A 22,195-nucleotide genomic window follows, 5' to 3' on the forward strand; every position below is an offset into this window, starting at 1 on the left:
CTAAACCATGTGAGGAACGTGTAAATAATTCAAGCGAATGCTGTAAAAAGTCTGGAAATGTTATGTTTGTAACCCTGTAAAAACCATGTAAATGAAAAAAGGGGGCCTGTAAGAAACATGTAAAAACCATGTAAATGAAAAAAGGGGGGCTGTAAGAAACATGTAAAAAGCATGTAAATTAAAAAAGGGGGGCTGTAAGAAACATGTAAAAAGCATGTAAATGAAAAAAGGGGGCCTGTAAGAAACATGTAAAAAGCATGTAAATGAAAAAAGGGGGGCTGTAAGAAACATGTAAAAAGCATGTAAATGAAAAAAGGGGGCCTGTAAGAAACATGTAAAAAGCATGTAAATGAAAAAAGGGGGCCTGTAAGAAACATGTAAAAAGCATGTAAATGAAAAAAGGGGGCCTGTAAGAAACATGTAAAAACAATGTAAATGAAAGAAAGGGAGCCTGTAAGAAACATGTAAAAACCATGTAAATGGAAAATCTAGAAGTTGCACGGGTGCGACACCGCACTAATTAAGCTGTCTTCTTGTGAACTTTCCGCGCATCCACAACGACAAAATAAAACTAGAATTGTTACTGCACATGCAGGCGTCCCAAGCTTACGTCTCTAGAAAAGAGAAAAATTAATTCTCGGACGTACGTATTTATTCATGAAGGACCATGAAAGCGTCACGTGTTGTGTGAGTTCAAGACGGAAAGAGCCCTGGTGACCGAATTTGAACTGACGCGGAGTTAGGTTAGGCAGGGAACCATAAGGGACACCCAACGACCGCTCCCTCTCGAATGCTTTTCAACGCTGTTTTAGGTTATCTGGTGTACTTTCAAAGCTCTGTAGGTTAATTTTAGGTTGCGCAAAAAAAAATTTATCTGTTCGGTTATTCTAGAGGAGCTTGAGTATTCTCGAACTTATTAGGGCTTTTTTGTCCATTTCCCGAAAACGTTAGGTCTTATCGCCTTTCCGAAAATGATAGTTGACTTTTTTTCGGTACCCAAAATGACATTTTTAACAATCCGAAAACAACAAACATTAAACTTCTCATATCGCGAAAGTTCGAGGTCACAGTTGTGCCCCTGAACCGCTGAGAATGAACGAAATATCATCGATTTAGAGCGTTAAATATTCCGAAACATGAACATTCTACAAGTAAGATTAATACAACTAAGTCTGCCCTTGCATGTTCACTGTTTCTTTGTTTTTTTGTTTTTTTGTTTTTTTTTTTGGTGATTTCTACCGTTTTGTGCTTTCATTGCCATCACTGTTATCCCAGTCCCTTTATAAGAGCATACCAGCTTTGTGAGTGCCCGATCTCCAACAGGCGGGAATCAGCGGTCTTCATGTTAGGTACCAGGTTCTCTCGGTTCTCCCGCCATGTTTGGCAGTTCGTTGGAACTTACATCGAACTCGAGCTCTCTTTTAGCGGGCCAAAATCCACTCTACCTTCGCTTCGTCACCGTGCACGGTTTCAAGGCAAAGTTTACCGTTACCCAGAAGTTGAAGATAGCGATTACAGGCAACAAAAACGACAGGTAAGCAAGTTTTGCATAAATTGAACGAGCAGAGTAAAGTAACGTCAAGATACGTATACATTTCGTTTTGCCTTTGGTTGTGAATGTGCCATTATCAAGGAGAAGTTACATTGCTTGTGGAATCGACTTTGTTGATGTTTACCTGCCGTGCATAAAGAGCTTTATTATCTGTTATTATCTGTTCTCGATAACTGAGCATGAGCATGCGACATTTGTTATTGGCTTATATGCACCTCATGATTCTTTCTGATGCATGCTCTTGTAAGGTTATGTTGCCCTCTGATGTGAATGCTAGTAAGCTAAAATGTAATGTGCCATCTTCAGCAGAGAAATTTCTCTTATGCTAGAGTAAGTATTCTGAAGTTACTCAAGTGTCTACAGTTGTACCTACATGCAAGTTACAATATGCTGTTATACACAACTGTACATGGACATTACACCCACTGGTGCTGATACTGTAGTAAGTTAAATGTTGTGGTATTTTCTTTCACAAAAAAAAACACTATGATACTTTATAAAGAGGTATACATGTACCTCAAACTGTTGTGAAAACTACACAGGACTTGAAAAAAAGGAAGAGTAACTTGCCCAGGCAGGAATATCTACTTGTCTTGGACGACACAGTATAGTCAATCGATTATTTCATAACAATCAATAGAAATTAGTCAATGATATCAGAAATCAATAAAAGGATTCGTCATGAGTCATCGATTGTGATCAAATTTTCAATAACCATTATCAATTTTGCTGATACTAGCTTATCTTTTAAGCAACATTTAATAAGAAAGAAATGAACAAAAGATTTAAAGTGAAATATGAAATCATGAATACAATTGCATAAAAACATAACATTGTATCTCGTAAACAGAATATTTTGCTGGCATACATGTATCAGGGACCATGTTTTGGGGGTTTTTGGTAGTGCCTTTGAAATCTACATAAAAAAGTTACAATCAAACATTGTGTTGAGGGACACAATTTTTCTACAGTTTAGGTGAACTAACAAAGAGAGACCAACTTTCAATTGATTCTCTAATGACTGATAGATTTGGTAAAGTCAAACTGATAACTTAAAACTTTTCTAGCATGTGAGTATAAATTTCATTTCATTGATCAATAGCACTGATAACACTTACATTAATTTCAATTTATTGATTTATATCAATTTATGGATCTATTTCAATCGATTGCCTTACCCTGGGATGACCAGACAGCACTTTAGAGCCCTGTCACAGCTGTACATTTTACTTGTATGAAATTGGGCTCTTACCAAATACATGTAGGTTTCATGTGTCATGCATCTGTTCATGCATCTGTAGCAGGGCAGGAAAAAAATTGTAAGTCACTTGCCCAGTGGGCCAGTCAATTTCAGTTTTCACTTGCCCCACTTAAATATTAGCTGCCAGTGTGGTGGCCAGTAAGGAAATCAGAGGACAAATGCGAATGAAGTACACTCGGACTCCAAACTATTTCTTGCTTTCAACCTAATAATTAACTAATCTTTAGGTCTTAAGTTTTGAAATGGAATGACTGGAAATTATCATTTATCAAGCTGGCATTTTTAGTCAGACTCACAAGGCTACTGACGCTACATTGTAATTCCACTTGCCCACTGGGCCACTGAACTTCTATTTTCGCTTGCCCAAGAGCAAAATTTACTTGGCTGAGGAAATCAGACCTGGGTTTTTTCTTGCCTTGAGTAGATCACAGATAACATCAAAATGTGGTAAAAACAAAAAATAGTCACATAAGCCATTACCAGAGTGTGTCACAGAATTTGTGAATTTTTCAGGCATGTGTCACTGATGTTTTTACCACATTTTGATGTCTTCTGTGATCTATTACTGAACAGATGCACGACAACATAGAATCTGTCTGCTTTGTAATACATAACAAAGAAACAAAAACAAACTTTTATGACATCATCTGTACCTTTGTCCACCAATAGAGCATAAGTGTATGTAAGAAACAATCAAATTGTGCCTGCAAATAACTCGACTTATTATTTAAACATTGTTTGATAGGAGTTTGATTTATTGTGCATGAATATTACAATGTAGGAGATAGTGAACATTGAATAGTTACTGCCACAGATTTTGAGTTTAGTTCTTCTACATCCTCTGACATTCAGTGCCTTCCAATCAGAGATGCAAATTTTTTGTCACACAGTAGCTACAGATGTAGATGTAAGATCTGTTTGATTGATGAATATTCAGGGCTCAAAACAATGGCCGGTCAACGGGCAATGTCTGGCCAGAATGGTGACTTGACCGGCCAAAAACTTCACTCGCCGGTCATGTTGACCAGTCATGTCATGTTGAGACGGTCACGTTGTTCATTCTTGAATAAACAATCAAATCCCCAACTGTAAATCTGAGAGTTTTTATCTCTTTTTTATTATGACCTCTAACGAAAACACACACCAATGCATACATGTATCTGTTTGAACGGCTAAAGACCATTCACTTGCTGTTTGTCATGCATTCAAGATCGATAGGAATGCCATTCGAGTGACTGGGGTTAAATCTGTTCAGAAAAATATTAAGCCAATCTTTAAACGGTCTAGCAGTGACTGGAACAAACAAACTATATTTGTGGGTTTAATTTGGCTCACATTATGTGTACTTGATTTTTTCGTAAATATCTTGACCAGTCAGAAAAGAGACATGACCGAGCTAAAATTACTTTGGCCGGTCAACATGACCGGCTACAGTCCGATTTCAAATGTCACAGTATAAATTGGAATGATAAGAAACAAAATAATAACTCCAGTGTAAAATTCACTGATTGATATCATACATAGAATTTGCTGATTCATACTCAGCCAGAACTTATCTTATTTAACGAAATGTTTTATGTTACTTGTAGGATGAAGTAAAATTGAGAGTGGTCAATACATGCATACTCCTTGGCATTGATGCTTGATCAGGAAAAAATCAGCCACTGAGAAGTCTACCGTACCTATGACTCTATAAGGGGTCCAAGGTCCATTTCTTGAAGGCCCTGGAAACTTTTCGGGCCCACAAATCCATCTTTAATTGAGCTGTGTCTAAAGACTAAGAGCTGTGTATGCCTGAAACTTCTTGTGTGAAGGAAACCTCTGTTCATATTGAGAATAAGCGAATAAAACAGCTCTGTAAGCATAAGATTTCAGATTTTGGTATGGCTTTCTGGGTGCGAAAACTTTTTGGGACCTTCGAGAAATGGGCCCCTGGTGCATTACAGTCTAACATGGTGATCTTCAACACTTTCTGGCATAAATTCAACCACTTTAAACATTATTTTTAATGCTTTGAAGTATCACCTACACTGTACCTGTGTTAGTGAATTAGCATTAAATTTGAATATCTTAGATTGCTAGGTTGATACTTATTGTTCAATACAGCAGCTATAAGATTTCATCATAAAAAGCGAAGGCTATGTTTACATACATGTAGTACCAGAACAATAATTTATTAACTTATGATGTGTTATGGGAACTATGGTACTAGATAGGCCTTTCAATTTCAACAGGTCCTTATGAATTTTTTTTTTTACAGTACAGTTTTTTTTTTATCACAAAAAGGAAAAGTAAAATTTTGAATATTGTTTACAGTGAATGTTTTGTCAGGGGTCCAAAATGTTTGTCCTGTTTGGATTCCATACAGTTTTGGAAAAAGAAGGAAACTGTGACTTTGTAAACATAGCCTAAAAGATGTCAGAAGCCTTGTTTTATGTTATGCAATGTAGTATTCCTTTGGCATGAATGTTTTTATGATGAATTTAAAATGTCAATCTCTATCTTGTGGTAAATGTTTTTTCTCCCTATTTTCTGTTATTTCAAAAGAACAATTCACTCTATGAAAAAAGTTGATCAATATTTCACACTTACATTGCAGTAATTTTCATAATAAGGTAAAGGTAAAGACTGCATATGAGTCACATGGCCCAACAGACTGGAGCTTATCCTGCTTTCTGTAGCAGGAAGCGACTAGGACTATTTCTACTCCCCCTGGATGAGATGCCAGTCCATTGCAGGGTTACCCCACCATTAAACTCGCTGGTACCCACTTATTCACCTGGGTGGAGAGGCACTGAGAGTAAAGTGTGTTGCCCAACAACACAACAGAATGTACCTGCCTAGGGCTTGAACCCGGACCGCTCGATCAGGAGTTGAGCGCACTACATGTAACTACGAGGCCATCATGCCTCCCACATTTTTCATAATAATTATTAAGGCTAATTTAATCCTGCATTAATTACTTAGTAAGAAAAAAAAAACAGTTTATTCATTCATTTTATGACAAAGGTATTATCATTATGTTACATTTGACTTTGTGAATTTAGTATATATTTAAGACAGGTATCCATTTGCAAAGAATTTAATTTAGTAATATGCCTAAATTGCAAAATTTTCATTAGTTGTAACTGACAACAGTATAGTTCTTAATCATTTTATTATTTATGAATTAAATAGAGTTGAATATGACATGGTTTTGCACAATCTTGAAAAGGTCTTGAATTTTAGTAGTCTTCTTGAAAAGTGCTTGAATTCGGTTAAAGGAGCTCAGTCATGGTATTTTAAAATATTTTGGCCATGCACAAAATTACATTTAAGTCGTCTTGTTATAGATAGAAAGAAAAGAAAACATGTTTTATTTGTTGCAATGAGTACATTGTAAACCTTATTCATGGCATATAAAAACTATTTGAATTTTACTGAGTTTGTTCTGATTGCAATAAATTTCTGATTCTGTACAAATTTGCATGTTTTCTACTATTATTATTAAGGTCCACAGATTTGATTACAATAAAACAGTACATTCCATGCATTTTTCTTCAAGTTATTATTTACAAGTTATTAATCGCACAGGGTTTCTCCCTCCCTTTTTCGATTTACATGTTATTTACAGGCTCCCTTTTTACATTTCCAGGTTATTTCCAGGCTCCCTTTTTTGATTTACATGTTATTTACAGGCTCACTTTTTCAATTTACAGGTTATTTACAGGCTCCCTTTTTCGATTTACATGTTCTTTGCAGGCTCTCTTTTTCAATTTACAGGTTATTTACAGGCTCCCCTTTTCAATTTCCATGTTATTTGCAGGTTCCCTTTTTCGATTTCCATGTTATTTACAGGCTCTCTTTTTCCGTTTACATGCTATTTACAGGCTCCCTTTTTCGATTTACACATTATTTACAGGCTCACTTTTTCAATTTCCATGTTATTTACAGGCTCTCTTTTTGCATTTACATGTTATTTACAGGCTCCCTTTTTCGATTTACATGTTATTTACAGGCTCCCTTTTTCGATTTACATGTTATTTACAGGCTCCCTTTTTCGATTTCCATGTTATTTACAGGCTCCTTTTTTCCATTTACATGTTATTTACAGGCTCCCTTTTACGAGTTACATGTTATTTACAGGTTCCCTTTTTCGATTTACATGTTTTTTATGGGTTCCTTTTTTGATTTCCATGTTATTTACAGACTCCCTTTTTCGATTTACACGTTATTTACAGGCTCCCTTTTTTGATTTACACGTTATTTACAGGCTCCTGTTTTCATTTTCCATGTTATTTACAGCCTCCATTTTTTTTATTTACATGTTGTTTACAGCCTCCCCTTTTTATTTACATGTTATTTACAGTATTATGACAGCCTCCCTGTATTAAATTTACATGTTATTTACAGGTTTCCAGGTTGAATCACGAGAAATTTACAGGCTATTTACAGTATTTGCAGGAACAGTTTACATGTTATTTACATGATCTTAGCCCTTTGCTTTGAAACATTTACAGTGTTTTCTTCATCATTTACATGTTTCACTTGAAATATTTACATGTTTTTTACATGAAACCTCCAAAACATGTAAAAGGGGAAAAATCATGTAAATTAATCTTTACAGTCTCTTTTTGATTATTTACATGTTAATTACATGTTATTTACATACTCTGTAAATTTTCAACTTTTCCAGTGAGAAGTGAACTGCCATGAAGAAATACAAGTCATTTTCCAAGATGATGCAGATATGGATGTTTTAATGAATACTGGCTTTACATCCAAAATTTCTTGGGAGAAAAAGGACAGTATTGTAAGGAACAAGCATTTACAGTATCCCAAGATGTATTTAACTGTTGCCTTTTTGCATGTAATTACTTCATTTGAAATGCTACATCCATGTCCTTTGTCAGCTATTGTGGACTACTTTGGCTAAGGGCAGCGATTCTCTGTAACTCCATTGAAATGTTGCAGCTTTTTCATGGATTAAACAATTACAAATAAACAGAACATTTTCTCTGTGTGTTTAAAAGATCAAGGAAAGACATGTAGTTAGTTTGGGAGATTGTCAAACAGGAATGGAAACAGCTGAGAGTGGTTCAGTTTTGCACTGTTCTCCCTAACCTCTACCTTTGTTTCTATAACTTCAGGAAAACACCCTGGAATCTGAAATGTGAAATAGATGTAAGTACTGATTATCTAACAGTTTTTAAAGAAACTACCTAGGGATCAGAAACTTTTCCGCATTTGTTCACTTCGAATTTAACAGTGATATTGCATGTCATGGTTGACTTTGCATATGTAACAGAGAGAATTTGTTTTTAGGGTTATAACACTTCAGAACACCATTGTGATTAAATTTTTGGTTTGAATGCAGGTCACATCTACATACTTGATAAACGCATTAAATGCTGAATACTCGCAGTCAGGGTCCACAAAGAAAGTACAAGAAACAGCTGTAACGGCTCATTTCAATCGATATGTTGAAGAAACAGAAGACGGTAGTGAGTACCTTATTATCTCAAATCGGCCAGTTAATGCAAAAATTGCAATTGTCAAAATGAGTGTATATTCCTTACATGTAATAGCGATTTTAATCTGAACAGCAATTCTTCCAAGAGTGGTGCTTAGACTATCTCCAAATCTTTAGGATGCCAAAGTGAGTCAGGGTTTCCTATAAAAGTTCACTTTTGGAGAAGGTGATAAATGTTATCAATTTTTTTTTTAAGAAAATACCATATATGGGGACATGCTGCCAGGACGTGGCCATCATTCTCTAAGAGCTAACAGCTAATACTCCCCCCAAAAAGGCCAGGGATCTCATGGGTACCAATTTTATGCGGATTGTTACCACTGAGGGTTCTTCAACCCTAAATGACTGCTGCTAGAGCTGTCCTGGTACCTTTTAGGGGCCTTTAAGTTTATGGATGTAAAAAATGAAAGTAACTGTAAACGTTTTTTGTTTTGCAAATAGCTTTTGTTTCTGAATTATTCCCTTTTAAACAGTAATGCCAGTGTTTTTTTTAATTTGTACCTCTTAGGAGGCAACACCCACTAAATGAGAGTCTGGTACCTTTGAGGTGAAATGAAGTTGCTGTTGTTGTTCTTGTTGTTTTAGGGGTGTTTTTAAAATTTTCAACAACCACACCTGCAATATTTATAGGGGGGTAACTTCTCTTTCCTGGAGTTAGTATATCTCATTTTGTGTTTCACTCATAATCTAGAGAGTGAAAAGAGACCTATCATAAACCAGTACTGATAGATTTGTTGCTAATTGTCAGTATAAACTAGTACTGATAGCTTTTTATATTTTGTCTTATTGTACAGGGGACAATGAGTCTACCGACAGCCCTGTGAGTGTGAAAGATATTTTCCAGTTTCTTACTGGAAAAACCACGAGGCCAATTTTACCCTTGGAGAGGAACAGTTTTGGCATAACACTAAAATTCATTCATTGCAGCACTGACCACCAATTTGTTTTCCAACGGTTTCTACTTGTGTCCTTTGGGTACAGTTACCGGTGGCTCACATGACCACATACAGTGATTTTACGTTTAACATGGACACTGCAATAACACACGAAAAGACCTTTGGCAGAGTTTAGATGACCTTTTATTGTCTCCAAGTGTTGGCCAAAGCCATTTCCGACAGAATGTAGAGTGTTAATTAGTAATATGGTTTCAATAAATTTGTTAAAATTCTGTAACTTGCAAGCAGCCTGTTGTTGGGATTACATGCATTTGTCATTGAAGATGGGTTGTTCAAAATTCTCAGTGTATCTCAGACATAGATGCAGAAATGAAACATAGTAAATGAACATGCAAATTACAGTAGGAAGGTGAAATGATAGCCATATCCCACTGAAGAGGATGCCCCTCACCATTTTATGGTGAGAAGTGATTGTGTTGTTCCAGATAATATCCATACTCCTCCCGCAGAGGTTTGTTGTTGGTTTGACCCCAGCCTTCCGGATATTCCAGTTTTGGTTGAAACATTTTTCTTCGAAGATTTTGGATTTGGAAAGTCCCCTCCCCCATGGACTTTCCAAGGCCTTGGGGTGAGTAGGGATATTTTCTGGTACCCCACAATATGTTATTTGGCTGGTAGCAGTGCATGAACTATTATGTTCTTGCCTCCTTCCTCTTTCCACAGGAGTCCTTAGCAAAGTATTTTCCCCGGTCACAGAACATGAGAAATTTAGGGTTCACCTTTTGCGAACTTGATTAGCTTCTCAAAAAGAATTCCTGCTTCCAGAATGCTTGTGGGGTGGGATAAGCTATGTTTTTCCATGACGTATTGAAAATACTCGCAGAAAACTAGGTTGGTTTCATCATATTCATTATCGAATCCTTCAAACCTATTTTCCATTTCTGTGATCTCGTGTGGGGATACTGGAACCAAGCAGTCGCTGTGTCCAAAATCCTCAGTCAGGAAGTACATCATGTCGGGAACACCGGAAACAGTGGCATGCTTTGACTTCCTGATCTGGTTACTGTTCCAATATTCCTTTACCTTATCCAGATCAGCAAAACAATTAACAAATGGTAAAAGCCATAGCGTGAAGATGGAATTGGATTGGACATATAATGAGGAAAGACAAAGAGGAACATTGCGACACAGCTCTGGAATGGAGGCCAGAAGGGAAAAGAAGGCCTGGTCGACCCAAAACAACATGGAGGAGAATGGTTGAAGGACTTGAAGATGAAAGGAAAACAGCTGGGTGGCAGTCATGGGCGAATGTCAGAAACCTCGCAGCAAACCGTAGTGGTTGGAAAGAGAATGTCAAAGCCTTATGTGCCTTATCGCATAAAGAGATATAGGATAGGATAGCAAACGCCATAGCGTGTACTATTGAGTTATGGATGCACGCGGGAGGTTGCTAAGCACGAAAGAAGCCTAAGAGTCGCACGAGGCGATAGCCGAATGCGACTCTAGCTTCTTGAGTGCTTAGCAAACCTCCTAGGTGCATCCATAACTCAATAGTGTACGCTATTGCGTTTACCATTTGTTTTATAACATAACATTGAGACATTGGAACAACAGAAGTCCTTTTATTGAGCTACATCACAAAAAAATGTTCGTGTAGTCTTACATGACAAGAGAAAACAAGCGCGCGAAAATTCATTCATGACAACCGACTGCACACCAGTAACTCGATAAAGTTTCATATTCACACAACTGTGAAGACAGTTTCGCATTTCTGGGAGAAGGACGTCGACCATTTGGAAACAATGCCTGTCAAAAGATTTGCTTTGTAAACATTAGCACACACGTCAGCAGCGTACACCCATAGGCAAACAGTAGACGCTAAATTAACCAATCAGAGCGCGCGCTTTGCTTTAGTTATGTTATAAAACCAAATAGCCTCTTTATGCAAGTCTGGTCAGATCGAGAATATCCGATTCATGAAGGTCTTGAAAGAAGTCGATCCACCAACTTGAACGTTGTTTCCTGTAATGTGACCATTGACATTCAATACGTTGATTCCTAGTTCTCGATACATACTTGTGAGACTTCGATCCTGCATATTCATCCAATCCTTCAGCCCTCGAATAGCACTGTATTCCAGCAACCAGACCGTTTTCAGTGCCGGGGTCAGTATAGATGCGCATTGGGCATCCGTGTGCTGCTTTCACATGCTTGATGAAGTAGCTTGCTACACACTTTGGATTTTTGTTCGATCGTTGAACCTCGAGTCAAATAATTCTTCGGCTAAAGCCGTCGACACAGCCGTGAATGGAAAAGCCAAACGGCTTTAGTTTATCGTACCCGTCCATGTGCCAGCAGAAGTTGGATCCAGGTGACACATACATCCTGCGCTGAAGGCAACGGCTCCTTCTGTGTTCCACTCCCCTAGGATCGACCTCCCTTAATAATGACTCTACTAATCGCCGAGGAACATTAATCCGGTGTCTGAGACGCAAGACATGCCACATAGTCCTATACCCATTAAGGCTATCAGGACCAGTACATATTTCTTGTAAAATGAGATCCCTGACGCGTTCCTTGAGCTCCTCGTCTACTTTTTCACGTCTCTGAAGAGCTTCTGCCTGGGAGACCGGGGCAGACTTGGAAATGAAGGTCCGCCGATTTCGCTTAAAATTGGTACACAAAGTCGTTATGTGGACTTATGCAATATGCCAAAGTTTCAGGTTCAACGACCTTCTTTTAGCCGATTTCTGGATATCAGCCCTTCAGGGGTCCCCAGAGGCAGATTTTTAATGTAATTTGGGCCACTTTTCAATATCTCTTTTAGCAACGTACAATTAATTTCAGACAAAACCAAAACCATAACTGTAATGCCCTATCCTTAGGCTTCTATGGGAAAAACATTCGCTCAAGGGAATTTTTTGTTAGCCTGTGGCTGTGATCCCGACTTGGTCCTATTTGAAGCATATGGGAAGCAACCGGAAATGGCCTGTTTTTCAGACCGCATATTTTCCATGCCCATGTTTTATATTGTGAAGTCTTAGTATCCCTGCAAAGTTCAGCCCTTAGTTTAGTAATAGCAAGAAAAAAATATTAAGGTTGAGGCTTTTTTACTACGAGACACTTTTAAAGAAATTATCTACTACGCACCTCCTGTCAAACTCTTAATTACTTTTTAGGAGAGATTTTTAGACACAAGCTGCACAATTAACAAACAATCAATGATCCCAAAGTAAATTATTTAAAGGAAATATATATTTTCAAATCATAAACTAGAAATTAATTTTCCTACTGACGGATTTGAAACTAAATTTTATGTACCATTTGTACCCTGTACCCAGGGGACTAGAAGGTGAGGGGAATCTTTATACGTTGATAACAAGAAAAGTAATCAAAATACAATGAAACAAGTTGTTTACTGAGTGTATAAGTTAGGTGGCAAAAGCTCAGAAAAAAAGCCTTATTGATGGGGCTCTGCTTTGTTTCCATGGCAACCTTGCTTTGTCAGGCTTAATTACCCTAAGTTTGACTTTTCTCATCTAATTCTCTGTTTTTTATTGACGTTTTCAAGGTTTCTTGGTAAAAACATAGTTTTTTTTGCACCTTTTAATTCCTTTAGTGCCCTTTCTCTTCTCTTTTAATTTTTTTATACCTGGCATAAACGATATTTTGATTTCGTGGAATAGTCATGAAATCCAGACCGGTGGATTCAATATTACGGATGTTTTGAAATTTATGACATTCTAACGTCACGTGCCTTCATAGCTGACTATTCACCATGGTTAGAATTTTAAGCCGTGAGTTTTTTTCTCCTCTCCCCTGTCAGAAGATCACAAATACCCTGAGTGAGTAGTGGTACCCTAATTTCCGACTTAATTGTGACGCACCCAGAGATGCTTTCCTTCAGGCTTCCGTCCACCTCCTCTTTGGTATCGATTCTAAATAAGAATACCAGCGTTACCATAGAGATTGAAAGTAAGTAAACCTCGTCATACAATAGAGGGTCAAATTACTTCCTATTTTTGCCAGGAGATTACATTGTTTTAGCATGATACACGAAGCGTCTCCGCTGTGATTTAATATTGGGCATGTGAAACTACTTAATTCATCTCCAAGCCCTTTCGACTTTTCAAGTGAAACAACATCCAATATGGCTTCGAAAATGTTAGAAATTGATTTGTGGGTGGGTAGACAATTTAAGTTAGAGATATTTTGTCTAAGTGTGTATGCAGATGATGATGGAACAACGATCCTTGAACTAAAGGAACGAATTAAAGACATTAAAGCGTGTAAAAAAATCTTTGAACGTGCAAAATAAATTAATGTCTAATGAACATGCATGCAGTCACTCTACCCTTGGATACTTATGGATGCAATAGGTATTACAATGCCGAGCGCCTGAAATATGCTATCTGAAACGTCAGCAGTAACCTTCTTTGATTTCTTCAATTTCTTTATTCTCCTTGATGGAAAGGGTGCTGACATGGCCCACTTTGGTCACGCAAACGGGTGAATTTTCGGCGGTGACGTGGGCAATCTTCTTTAATTTACACTTCAACTTCCATTTAGGGAAATTGTCAACTCTATAGGACGTGGCCAGTTTATTAGTACCAGTGCCCACTTTAATTTGACCAACAGGTGGGTAACATCTCGATCTAACGTCGCTAATGGGAGAGTCACAGCAGGCTCTGATGTCTTGTTATCTCATGCCCCGCATATGTCATCTTCTTTCCAAACAGGACACTGTATAATCATGTTTTCAGTTTTCCAGGAGACTAAATTGCAATAGCCAGACTTTTTCGCTCCTCTGCCTTTCAAGTACACTCAAATGATAGTTTCTTTCCTTTTAAATAGACAATCCAGCCGGCAAGATGTCCACGTGCTGGCCATATATTCATTTCACGGTTGCATTTCGTACATTTTACGACAGACTGAAGTAAACATGTAACGTAGTAACGCGTTCAGATTCTATACAAAACTGGCAACTGCCTAGCACATAGCACGGTAGCGTTCTAATGGTTAGCGGGCTGGACTCCGGATCGAGCGCTCCTGGTTACTAGGGCGTTGTCATGTCGTCTTGGAAAAGGCAATTTTCTTTCACAGTGTCTCTCTCCACCCAGATGTATAAATGAAAGCCGGTGATTATCATCCTGTCCAGGGAAGAAGAGCAATAACCAATTTAAGCTCCAGCAAGCATGACGCACTGGACTTTGTGACGACTTACCATACTACCTACACCAAGCATACTGGTCGTCCTTGGGATTATCGCTTCTTATTATGGAAATCGGAGTTAAGGGCCAGCAATCCTACAACTAGGGTGCTATAAGCAGTAGTCTTTGAAGGAAAATCCACTTCTCCCCTGCCCTATCTTTGGATATATGCAGTACACCGACTTAGTCTGGATCTGTGCGCACTGAGAAAGCAACAAAAGGAAAATCCCGATAGAGAAAGGGAAAGTGTGCCAATGAGTAATTTTCTGGTAATTTAGTCAGACATTCAGCGACTTGGCGGGAAAATGGACCATCTTGGACTTCCTCAATTTATAATACCTAGGCCGTTTCCACCGGGGGACTGGGTATGAATAAATATTCTGTAACATATCCATTCGTTCTTCAGGTTGTCATGCAAGTTCTATACTTAATCATTCTCTGTAGTATCAAGGAGACAAATCTAGACGAGAAAAAACTGAACTTCAAGACAATCATAGCCAGAAAACTTCAGATAAGTTGGCGTGTCATGAACTCGTCACCTACGGTATGAATCAACCTGAATTTTCATTACTCGCAACGACGCACTCACGATCAATTTATCGCCGGGGCTAAGGTTTTTAATGTTGTTGCACTTTTAAGGGATTATAAGAAAGGGGCATGTCTCTAAATCTGTAGCCAGGGAAGCATTCATAGTACGTGAATTTATCCAGACACCTTGCATATAGACTGGAATAGTGAGACTGCATTTAATTTTACAATCAGCTTTCAATATATTCGAAATTTCCTTAAGGTTCAAAGCGATTCTCAAGTAGTGTCATGAGAGACGTTGTGATTGCATTTAGAATGACTGATAAGTTGTTTTTCTTCAGAAAAGAAGTCCAGCGACTCCATTATCCGTAATTTTCAAGACTTCTTCCACAAAATTTATAACCGCTGCCAGACCAAAATCTGATCGGCCCTAAAAAAAATCACATGAAAATATCTGATTAACGGTAAGTCTTTTCGGTTAAAATTAACTTCATGATCACAGTCTCTAATTCACGAATTAGAAGAAAAGAAAGGTATTAATCGAAATCAAATGGCTCATTTTTATAGACACGCTTTGTTGAAACTTCAACCGGAAGTGGCCTGGTTGGTCGTTTTCTCGTAAGTTTTTTCTCAGTAAAAAAGCCTCAACCTCAGTATTTTTTTCTTGGTGTTACTAAACTAAAGGCTGAACTTTGCAGGGATACTAAGACTTCACAATATAAAACATGGGCATGGAAAATATGCGGTCTGAAAAACAGGCCATTTCCGGTTGCTTCCCACATGCTTTAAATAGGACCAAGTCGTGATCACAGCCACAGGCTAACAAAAAATCTACCGTGAGCTAATACTTTTACCCATAGAAGCCTAAGGATAGGGCATTACAATTATGGTTTTGGTTTTGTCTGAAATTAATTGTACGTTGCTAAACGAGAGATTGAAAAGTGGCCCAAATTACACTAAAAATCTGCCTCTGGGGACCCCTGAAGGGCTGATATCCAGAAATCGGCTAAAAGAAGGTCGTTGAACCTGAAACTTTGGCATATTACATAAGTCCACATAACGACTTTGTGTACCAATTTTAAGCGAAATCGGCCGACCTTCATTTCCAGGTCTGCCCCGGTCTCTCAGGCAGAAGCTCTTAAGTCCGTACTCTTTCAGCCTTCGCTTAAGAGTTCGCTGATTCATTGTAATATTATGTTGCTTCTCCAACATCAGAGTAATATGCCTATACGTAAGACCTCTGTAAAAGTAATACTGACCCACGAGGTAATTCGCCATGTTGAGTTGTCTCAGCCGATTCGTCTTCCCTGGAGCTGCTCGAGTTTCCACTGGACGCCATATTTATTAAACTCTGTCTTCGAAAAAGGGCGCGAATCTTAGAGCTTACTACTAGGTCTCAGGCCTTGTCGTTGAAATGCGTGCGCATAGTTTATTTCCCTTTCATTTGTGGCGTGCGGTTAACTTTTGTTTGCAGTGTTGATTTTGCTTTCATTTTCAGTGTGCGTTCAGTTTTTTTGCTGTGATATATATATTTTTTTACTTTATTTGGGGATTGATTTTGCTTTCACTTCCAGTCTGCAATCCACTTTTCTTAGCAGTGTGCGTTTTGCTTTCATTTGCAGTGTGCTTTTGATTTTTTGGCGGTGTGCATGTGTTAATTATAGGAGTGCAGTCGATCTTTCATTGGCAGTGCTGGTTTGACTTCATTCGTAGTATCTTTGATTTAGTTTGCAGTGATATTTTTTGTTATTTTGTGTTTTTCTGGTTTGTAAAGTTGTCCCTAATGGGCCGCCGTACATTTAAGCTTATTTTACCAAAAAACGAAACTGACAGAGATCATTTTTAAAGGCCATTTATGTGTTCAAGTTCAGCCTTAGACGCGCAACTCATCAAACGTTTAAAAGGAAGTGGAAAAGAAAACATATCCCACAAACCGGCTATTGAATAACTGACATCTAAAACAGCTCAAAGCCAGGGGTGTTTTGTTCGCTTTCTTCTCCACTGTCGCTTTTAAGAAATGTCTGGTTCCATTTTGTTCTTTTCTCTCATCGAAAAGGCCATGAAGGACAGAAAGCTCAACCACCAAAAACTTCAACCATGTGCAGTTTGTTTTCAATTCTTCGGTAAACTGATCCAAATTTAGCTTAACGAATTCTTGAGTAACGCCTTTACCGACTGCCATTTCCGTTTGTTGTCAGCTTGATGTTTAGGTTAACTGAGCACTTTTAAATTGTTTGTTTGTCTGAGAAACTATTAACTCGCCGCTATTCAAGAAAAATTTTGATATGTCACCTTGTCAGATTGTTGAATGCACATTTTCGCGCGGTTTATCGCGGTTTATCTCAAAAGTCTCAATGTTATCAGAGAAATGGTAACCGTGTAGCATGCAACTATCCAGTTATGGATGCACTTGGGTGGTTGGTTAACCACTCAAGAAGCTAGAGTCACACTTAGCTATCGCCCTGTGTGGCTCTTACGCTTCTTTCGTGCTTAACAACCTCCCGCGTGCATCCATAACTCGATACTTGCACGCTGCATGCTGCACGCTTACCATTTCTTAGACATGTCTCGACGTACTGGTACGTCGTTTGACCTTAAGTGTAGGCGTAATTACGTAAACAAGAATGTCTGTTATAAAAGACAAACACTAAAAGAATCTACAAAATATCGGCACCAAAAAGCAAGAAATTTGTAATATTAGTGCACAAAGACAGTTTATGAGCAATGATGGTAATCGATGAGTAATCAATAGGTCATCAACGAGTAATTAATAATAGTAAGCCATATCCTTTTAACTTCTGGCCTATATATCCTGTGTCCATTGACCACTATACACAACAACATCGAACATTTTTTGAACATTTTTTAACATGAAGTCAATGCGGGGAATAGCCATGTTTGAAGTTAGCCGGAAATAAAAGGCGGGGTAGAGGGGCTAGTTTTGTACCTTAGTTATTACCTTTAACAGGGGTGCGAGGGGTAAGAAATAATAAATCAGATCGAGGTTGACGAATGAGTAAATAACGTGTTTTGTTTTATTCCCCTAAGTTTTCGGAGTCAAACTAGAATTTAAGGATATCGTTGGCCTACCAGTATTTAAAACGTTGTTCAATATACTGTACAGGCATTGCAAGCTCACTAAAGCCTCACTTTTCCGAGAGGAAAATGTGTAAAAAAAAAAAACAAACAAAAAACAGAAGTCAAGGCTGAGTTGGGATGATGTAATTGCAATTCACCATTAGAATTTAAAACACTGATGATATACTTACAGGTCCCACAAGCTTCCCAAACCGGAGAAAACATTTTCTGGTAAATTCTGAATATTATTTCCTTGTAGGTATCTGCGGTAGACCGAAACAAAATTTGTACCAAAAAAAGAAATACGTAGCATCAATATCGAGTTTAAGAGTACACAGTGCAAAATAATATTGTAACGGCTAAATAATAAAGCTAACTTTTATTTTATTATTTCTTAAGGTACACATCATTACTTAAACAGTTCCAACCGTCTTGTCCTCTGGGGCAAGACCAAGGTAAGTACCTTGTACCTTGATCTTCTCTTGGTTCAGGGCTAATTTCTGGATGGAAAATAGTTTTCATGTCTTTAGATGGGGTGGAGTGGCATTTGCTTGTTTATCGCTATGTTGGAAGGTTTTGTTTAGATTAGAATAACACTGAGGACATGGATATGCGAAGTTCCACTAAAACCTGAGGCCAATTTACAATTCATGGGAAGTCAGACTTTGGAGTGAGTCCATCATAATGATTGCAAGAAAGCTTTTGCTGTCATTGAATCAAAAAATAAATAAATAAATGAATAAATATGTAAATAAATAAATAAATGAATAAATGAATAACACACAACAACATCGTGGTAATTCTTCTAAAAAAAACATCTTGGAATAAAACGCGCAATAAACGCCGTACTTCTATTGAATAAACTCAGACCGCTCTTTTTTTGCCTGTCTTCGATTTGATGATCTACCGCACCCAAATTAGCAATCAGCAAATCAGAAACCGTGCCTACTCTGCTGACACGGTGTGATATCAAGTCACTGACCTTCATGGTCACTTGGTCGAATTTGGGAAGAGTAAATACCGAATCATGCCTTGTTTGTAAAGCTTCGTCAGCATAGCAGGCTTCTTAGGTTTCGCCAATAAATATTTCTTCAACTTGTATTTGCTAACTTTATCATTGCCTTTTCTGTCCGACTAGTTGGGTGATACTAAAACAATTAGACCCTTCGCCCTCAAGGGCTACGGGTCTAATTGTTAAATATATCTAGCAATAGTGGTGAGATTATGGATACACTTTTTAATATGAAAATAAAGTTTACTTTTATTAGAATTGATCCTATACACCATACGTCTAACCAAATACAATGGAACGTCCCTGAACGGACACTCTCGTAAGCCGACAGGTCAACTTACGACCGTCTTCACAAAACCCGTGTGAACTGCCGTACAAACTCAGTGCTTACTCGTTCTTGTAAGCAACCAGGGACACTTTGAGACCTTGTAATTTCAATTTCACATTTGTTTTTAAGCTCTCGAAAGGAATTGGGCCTGAATATGAAAGATACTCATAAACATTCGCAAGCTATGGTCCTCCATTTTCTTGCACTGAGACTGTCAAAGTTACTGCTGGCTACAATATGATTATGAAAATAGGGAGTTATATTTCAAGTTGAACGATGTAATTGGAATTCAGCACTTAATATTTAAAATATAAATCGATATACTTACAGGTATAAAATAAACAAATAAATAAATAAATAAATAACTATTGGTCCGTCTACAGGCGTTTCGTTCTTGTCTTCTAGTTATTTTTCTTCTACGCTCGAGGGTGCTGCGAAGTGTGCACGAAACAATTTTGTGTTTCCCAGGACCATCTCCATGCGTTCGAGCTTTTTCAAATCCCCTGCGGTTAGCACTTTTTTGGGGGATATAGACGAAGTCACGACAAAATAGATATCTTTTGGACAGAATAATAATTAACGGGAGGCCAGACTTTGAACTAGACAGTGGATATGAGTAACCAACGAACTAATATGTTCACTTTTAAGCTTAATTTTGTCCCTTGGCAGCAGGGCGGGGTTAGCAATTTCAAGCTCGAGGACACAGTTTTTCACTATACAGACGACCCTGTGCCAGCAAATAACAATTTTTTCTTCTCTCTCCTACGGTAAATTGGCTCATACTGTAAGTGGGTTTGTTTTTGCCACTGTGTCCTTACGTGCCGTCTACAAACCATTCCTAAAAAATCTTCGCAACGACTAACTTACATACTAGACACAGAAGCATGCGTTAAAGAAGAGATACATATCTTACAAATTAACATTTATTGCTTTCAGTTCACCTCTAACCAACCAACGATCAAAGAGGTAAACTCGACCGAAATTGACTTAGTTTTTATAATTTAAAATTGTACGTCGTGAGAAACACAAGATTACGCCCAATTACAACGCACAACCAACATTCGTCTGACTTTACTTATAGTGACTTATAGTGAACAGAGATAAACTTGTGTAGATTAATCGTCGATGGAAGTATGAAAAGGGAAAAGGTGGGGGATTGCCGCTATTCTACACACGAAAATTGATCAACGCGACAAATTTCACCCCCTTTTTTCTCCTCGTTTAATACCTCACATAGTTACATACTTTTATTTATTTCAACACGGTAAAATTTTCAGTGAATTATTATAATAGTATAAAATAGGAGATCAATTATAAGTACATTGTTTTACAAGATTGCCGTGTGGAAGCCTGATTGACAATTGTTATAAAGTTGGTCAATTTCCGTTTTGAAGCGTCGGAGAGAGTCTGATTTCTGTAAATAAGCGGGCAGTATTCCATAATAACGCCCCCGCTTTAGCCAAAGCCACGCTTGCAGTAGTCTGTGCGCGGCTTGGGCAAGTCTAGTTTGAGCTCAGAATTTCTTAGATTATACGGTGTACTGCGGATGCTAAGTAAGTTTTGCAGGAACGCCGGAGTAAGCTCCCCCCCCCCTCCCCCCTCCACCCCCGACCCCTCTCACCCAATTGTTCAGTTTAAACATCTACATTGCCTTAATCTTTTTTTTTTTTCCCGCGTGTGGAAAGATTTTTCAAGCGGAGTCCATTTAACAAAACAAACTGGCACTTGTGTCATAACTGGACTTGGTAATGACCCTGGCAGCCTATTTTGGAGTGAAAAATGCACTGCCGAATTCCTTTCTTTTTAGCTCTTCGTTTATCTGTGGGGCGGAGTTAAGTTTTGTGAAAACGTTGGTATCATTTGGAACTATTTACGCAACAGATCCACTTCTATAAAATAAGATATAATAAGATCGTTTACCTTCATTGATTTACCTTCGATATTTTAAACTATAAACCCGTGTAGATCATGCTAAATTACGTGTGCCAATTGTTTCAAAATTAGGGTAGTTTTCCACACGCTTTATATCTCTGAAACGAAGTCGGTGACCCCAATTTTGTTTTTTTTGTTTTGTTTTGTTTTGTTTGTTTTTTTTCGCATTTCTAACACAAGTATCTCATTATCTGAGTGCAGTAAAGGAATTAAAAGAATCCGTCGACTGGAAAATTTTCGCGCGAACTTTCTTAAGGTAACGTTGAGTTTATCCCAAACAGAGCTACAATAGCCAAAGTGGGGTAAATTCAACGCTTGGTAGAACTTGGAGAGCGGTACTTTCAGAGATGAAAGGTCTTACACTTTTAAGGGCGCCTATGGCTGAGGACATCTCCTTGCTCATTTCGTCTATATGCCTTGTCCATGAAAGGTGTTCGTCAATTACCAAGCCAACTGATTTGGCTTCTTTAACTTTTTCGTTCGATTTGCCGTCGATTTCAATATTAATTTAGTTATTCCAGAGAGCATGTATTCGTTGATTTGACTCAATTACCACAAATTCAGTCTTAAAAACATTAAGGCTTAGCATGTTGATTACAAGCCAGCAAATAAGTTTTCTTAGCTCTAAGTTAACGACAATTTCAAGGTCAGCTATTGCACTGGCCGCTAAGGTTATATTTGTGTCGTCAGCGAACATCCTCGCAGAGGCTGAACTGACGTAATTAGGCAGATCATTAATGTGAACTAAGAGGAGCAGGGGTCCAAGGTTGCTACCCTCTGAGACACCACAAGAAACTAGGGCAACACCCGCCAAATGGCCATTTATGCTGCAGTTTTGGCTACTGTCGAAGAAATATGATACCAAACATTTGAGACTACTCGTGGC

At 38.0% G+C, this 22,195-nt stretch overlaps 1 protein-coding gene and 1 long non-coding RNA gene across 6 annotated transcripts; one reads left to right on the forward strand and one right to left on the reverse strand.

Annotated features, from left to right (window-relative positions):
* The first annotated feature begins 976 nt into the window (after positions 1 to 976).
* On the forward strand, positions 977 to 9,498 carry LOC149098840 (uncharacterized). 5 transcript variants are annotated; one of them, XR_016203486.1, is made up of 6 exons: positions 1,019 to 1,534; positions 4,403 to 5,701; positions 7,489 to 7,605; positions 7,943 to 7,976; positions 8,170 to 8,296; positions 9,120 to 9,498. It is a non-coding gene; the product is annotated as an uncharacterized LOC149098840 (long non-coding RNA). The 5 variants fall into 5 exon arrangements; XR_016203488.1 differs by having other exon boundaries at positions 977 to 1,882; positions 4,403 to 7,605; XR_016203490.1 differs by having other exon boundaries at positions 977 to 1,882; positions 4,403 to 7,605; positions 8,170 to 8,293.
* A 473-nt stretch (positions 9,499 to 9,971) lies between these two features.
* Positions 9,972 to 16,298, reverse strand: LOC149098841 (uncharacterized). Its single transcript, XM_089276732.1, has 3 exons — positions 16,191 to 16,298; positions 11,168 to 11,482; positions 9,972 to 10,445 (listed from the first exon to the last, which is right to left on the reverse strand). Exons 1-3 carry the CDS (start codon positions 16,296 to 16,298, stop codon positions 9,990 to 9,992), a joined length of 879 nt encoding a protein of 292 aa, XP_089132858.1. The 3' UTR covers positions 9,972 to 9,989.
* Positions 16,299 to 22,195: the final 5,897 nt, after the last annotated feature.

The sequence above is a fragment of the Orbicella faveolata genome, unplaced genomic scaffold (genome assembly GCF_042242905.1).
Source record: "Orbicella faveolata isolate gen_17 unplaced genomic scaffold, um_ofav_v1 contig_46, whole genome shotgun sequence".
Taxonomy (NCBI): Eukaryota; Metazoa; Cnidaria; class Anthozoa; order Scleractinia; family Merulinidae; genus Orbicella; species Orbicella faveolata.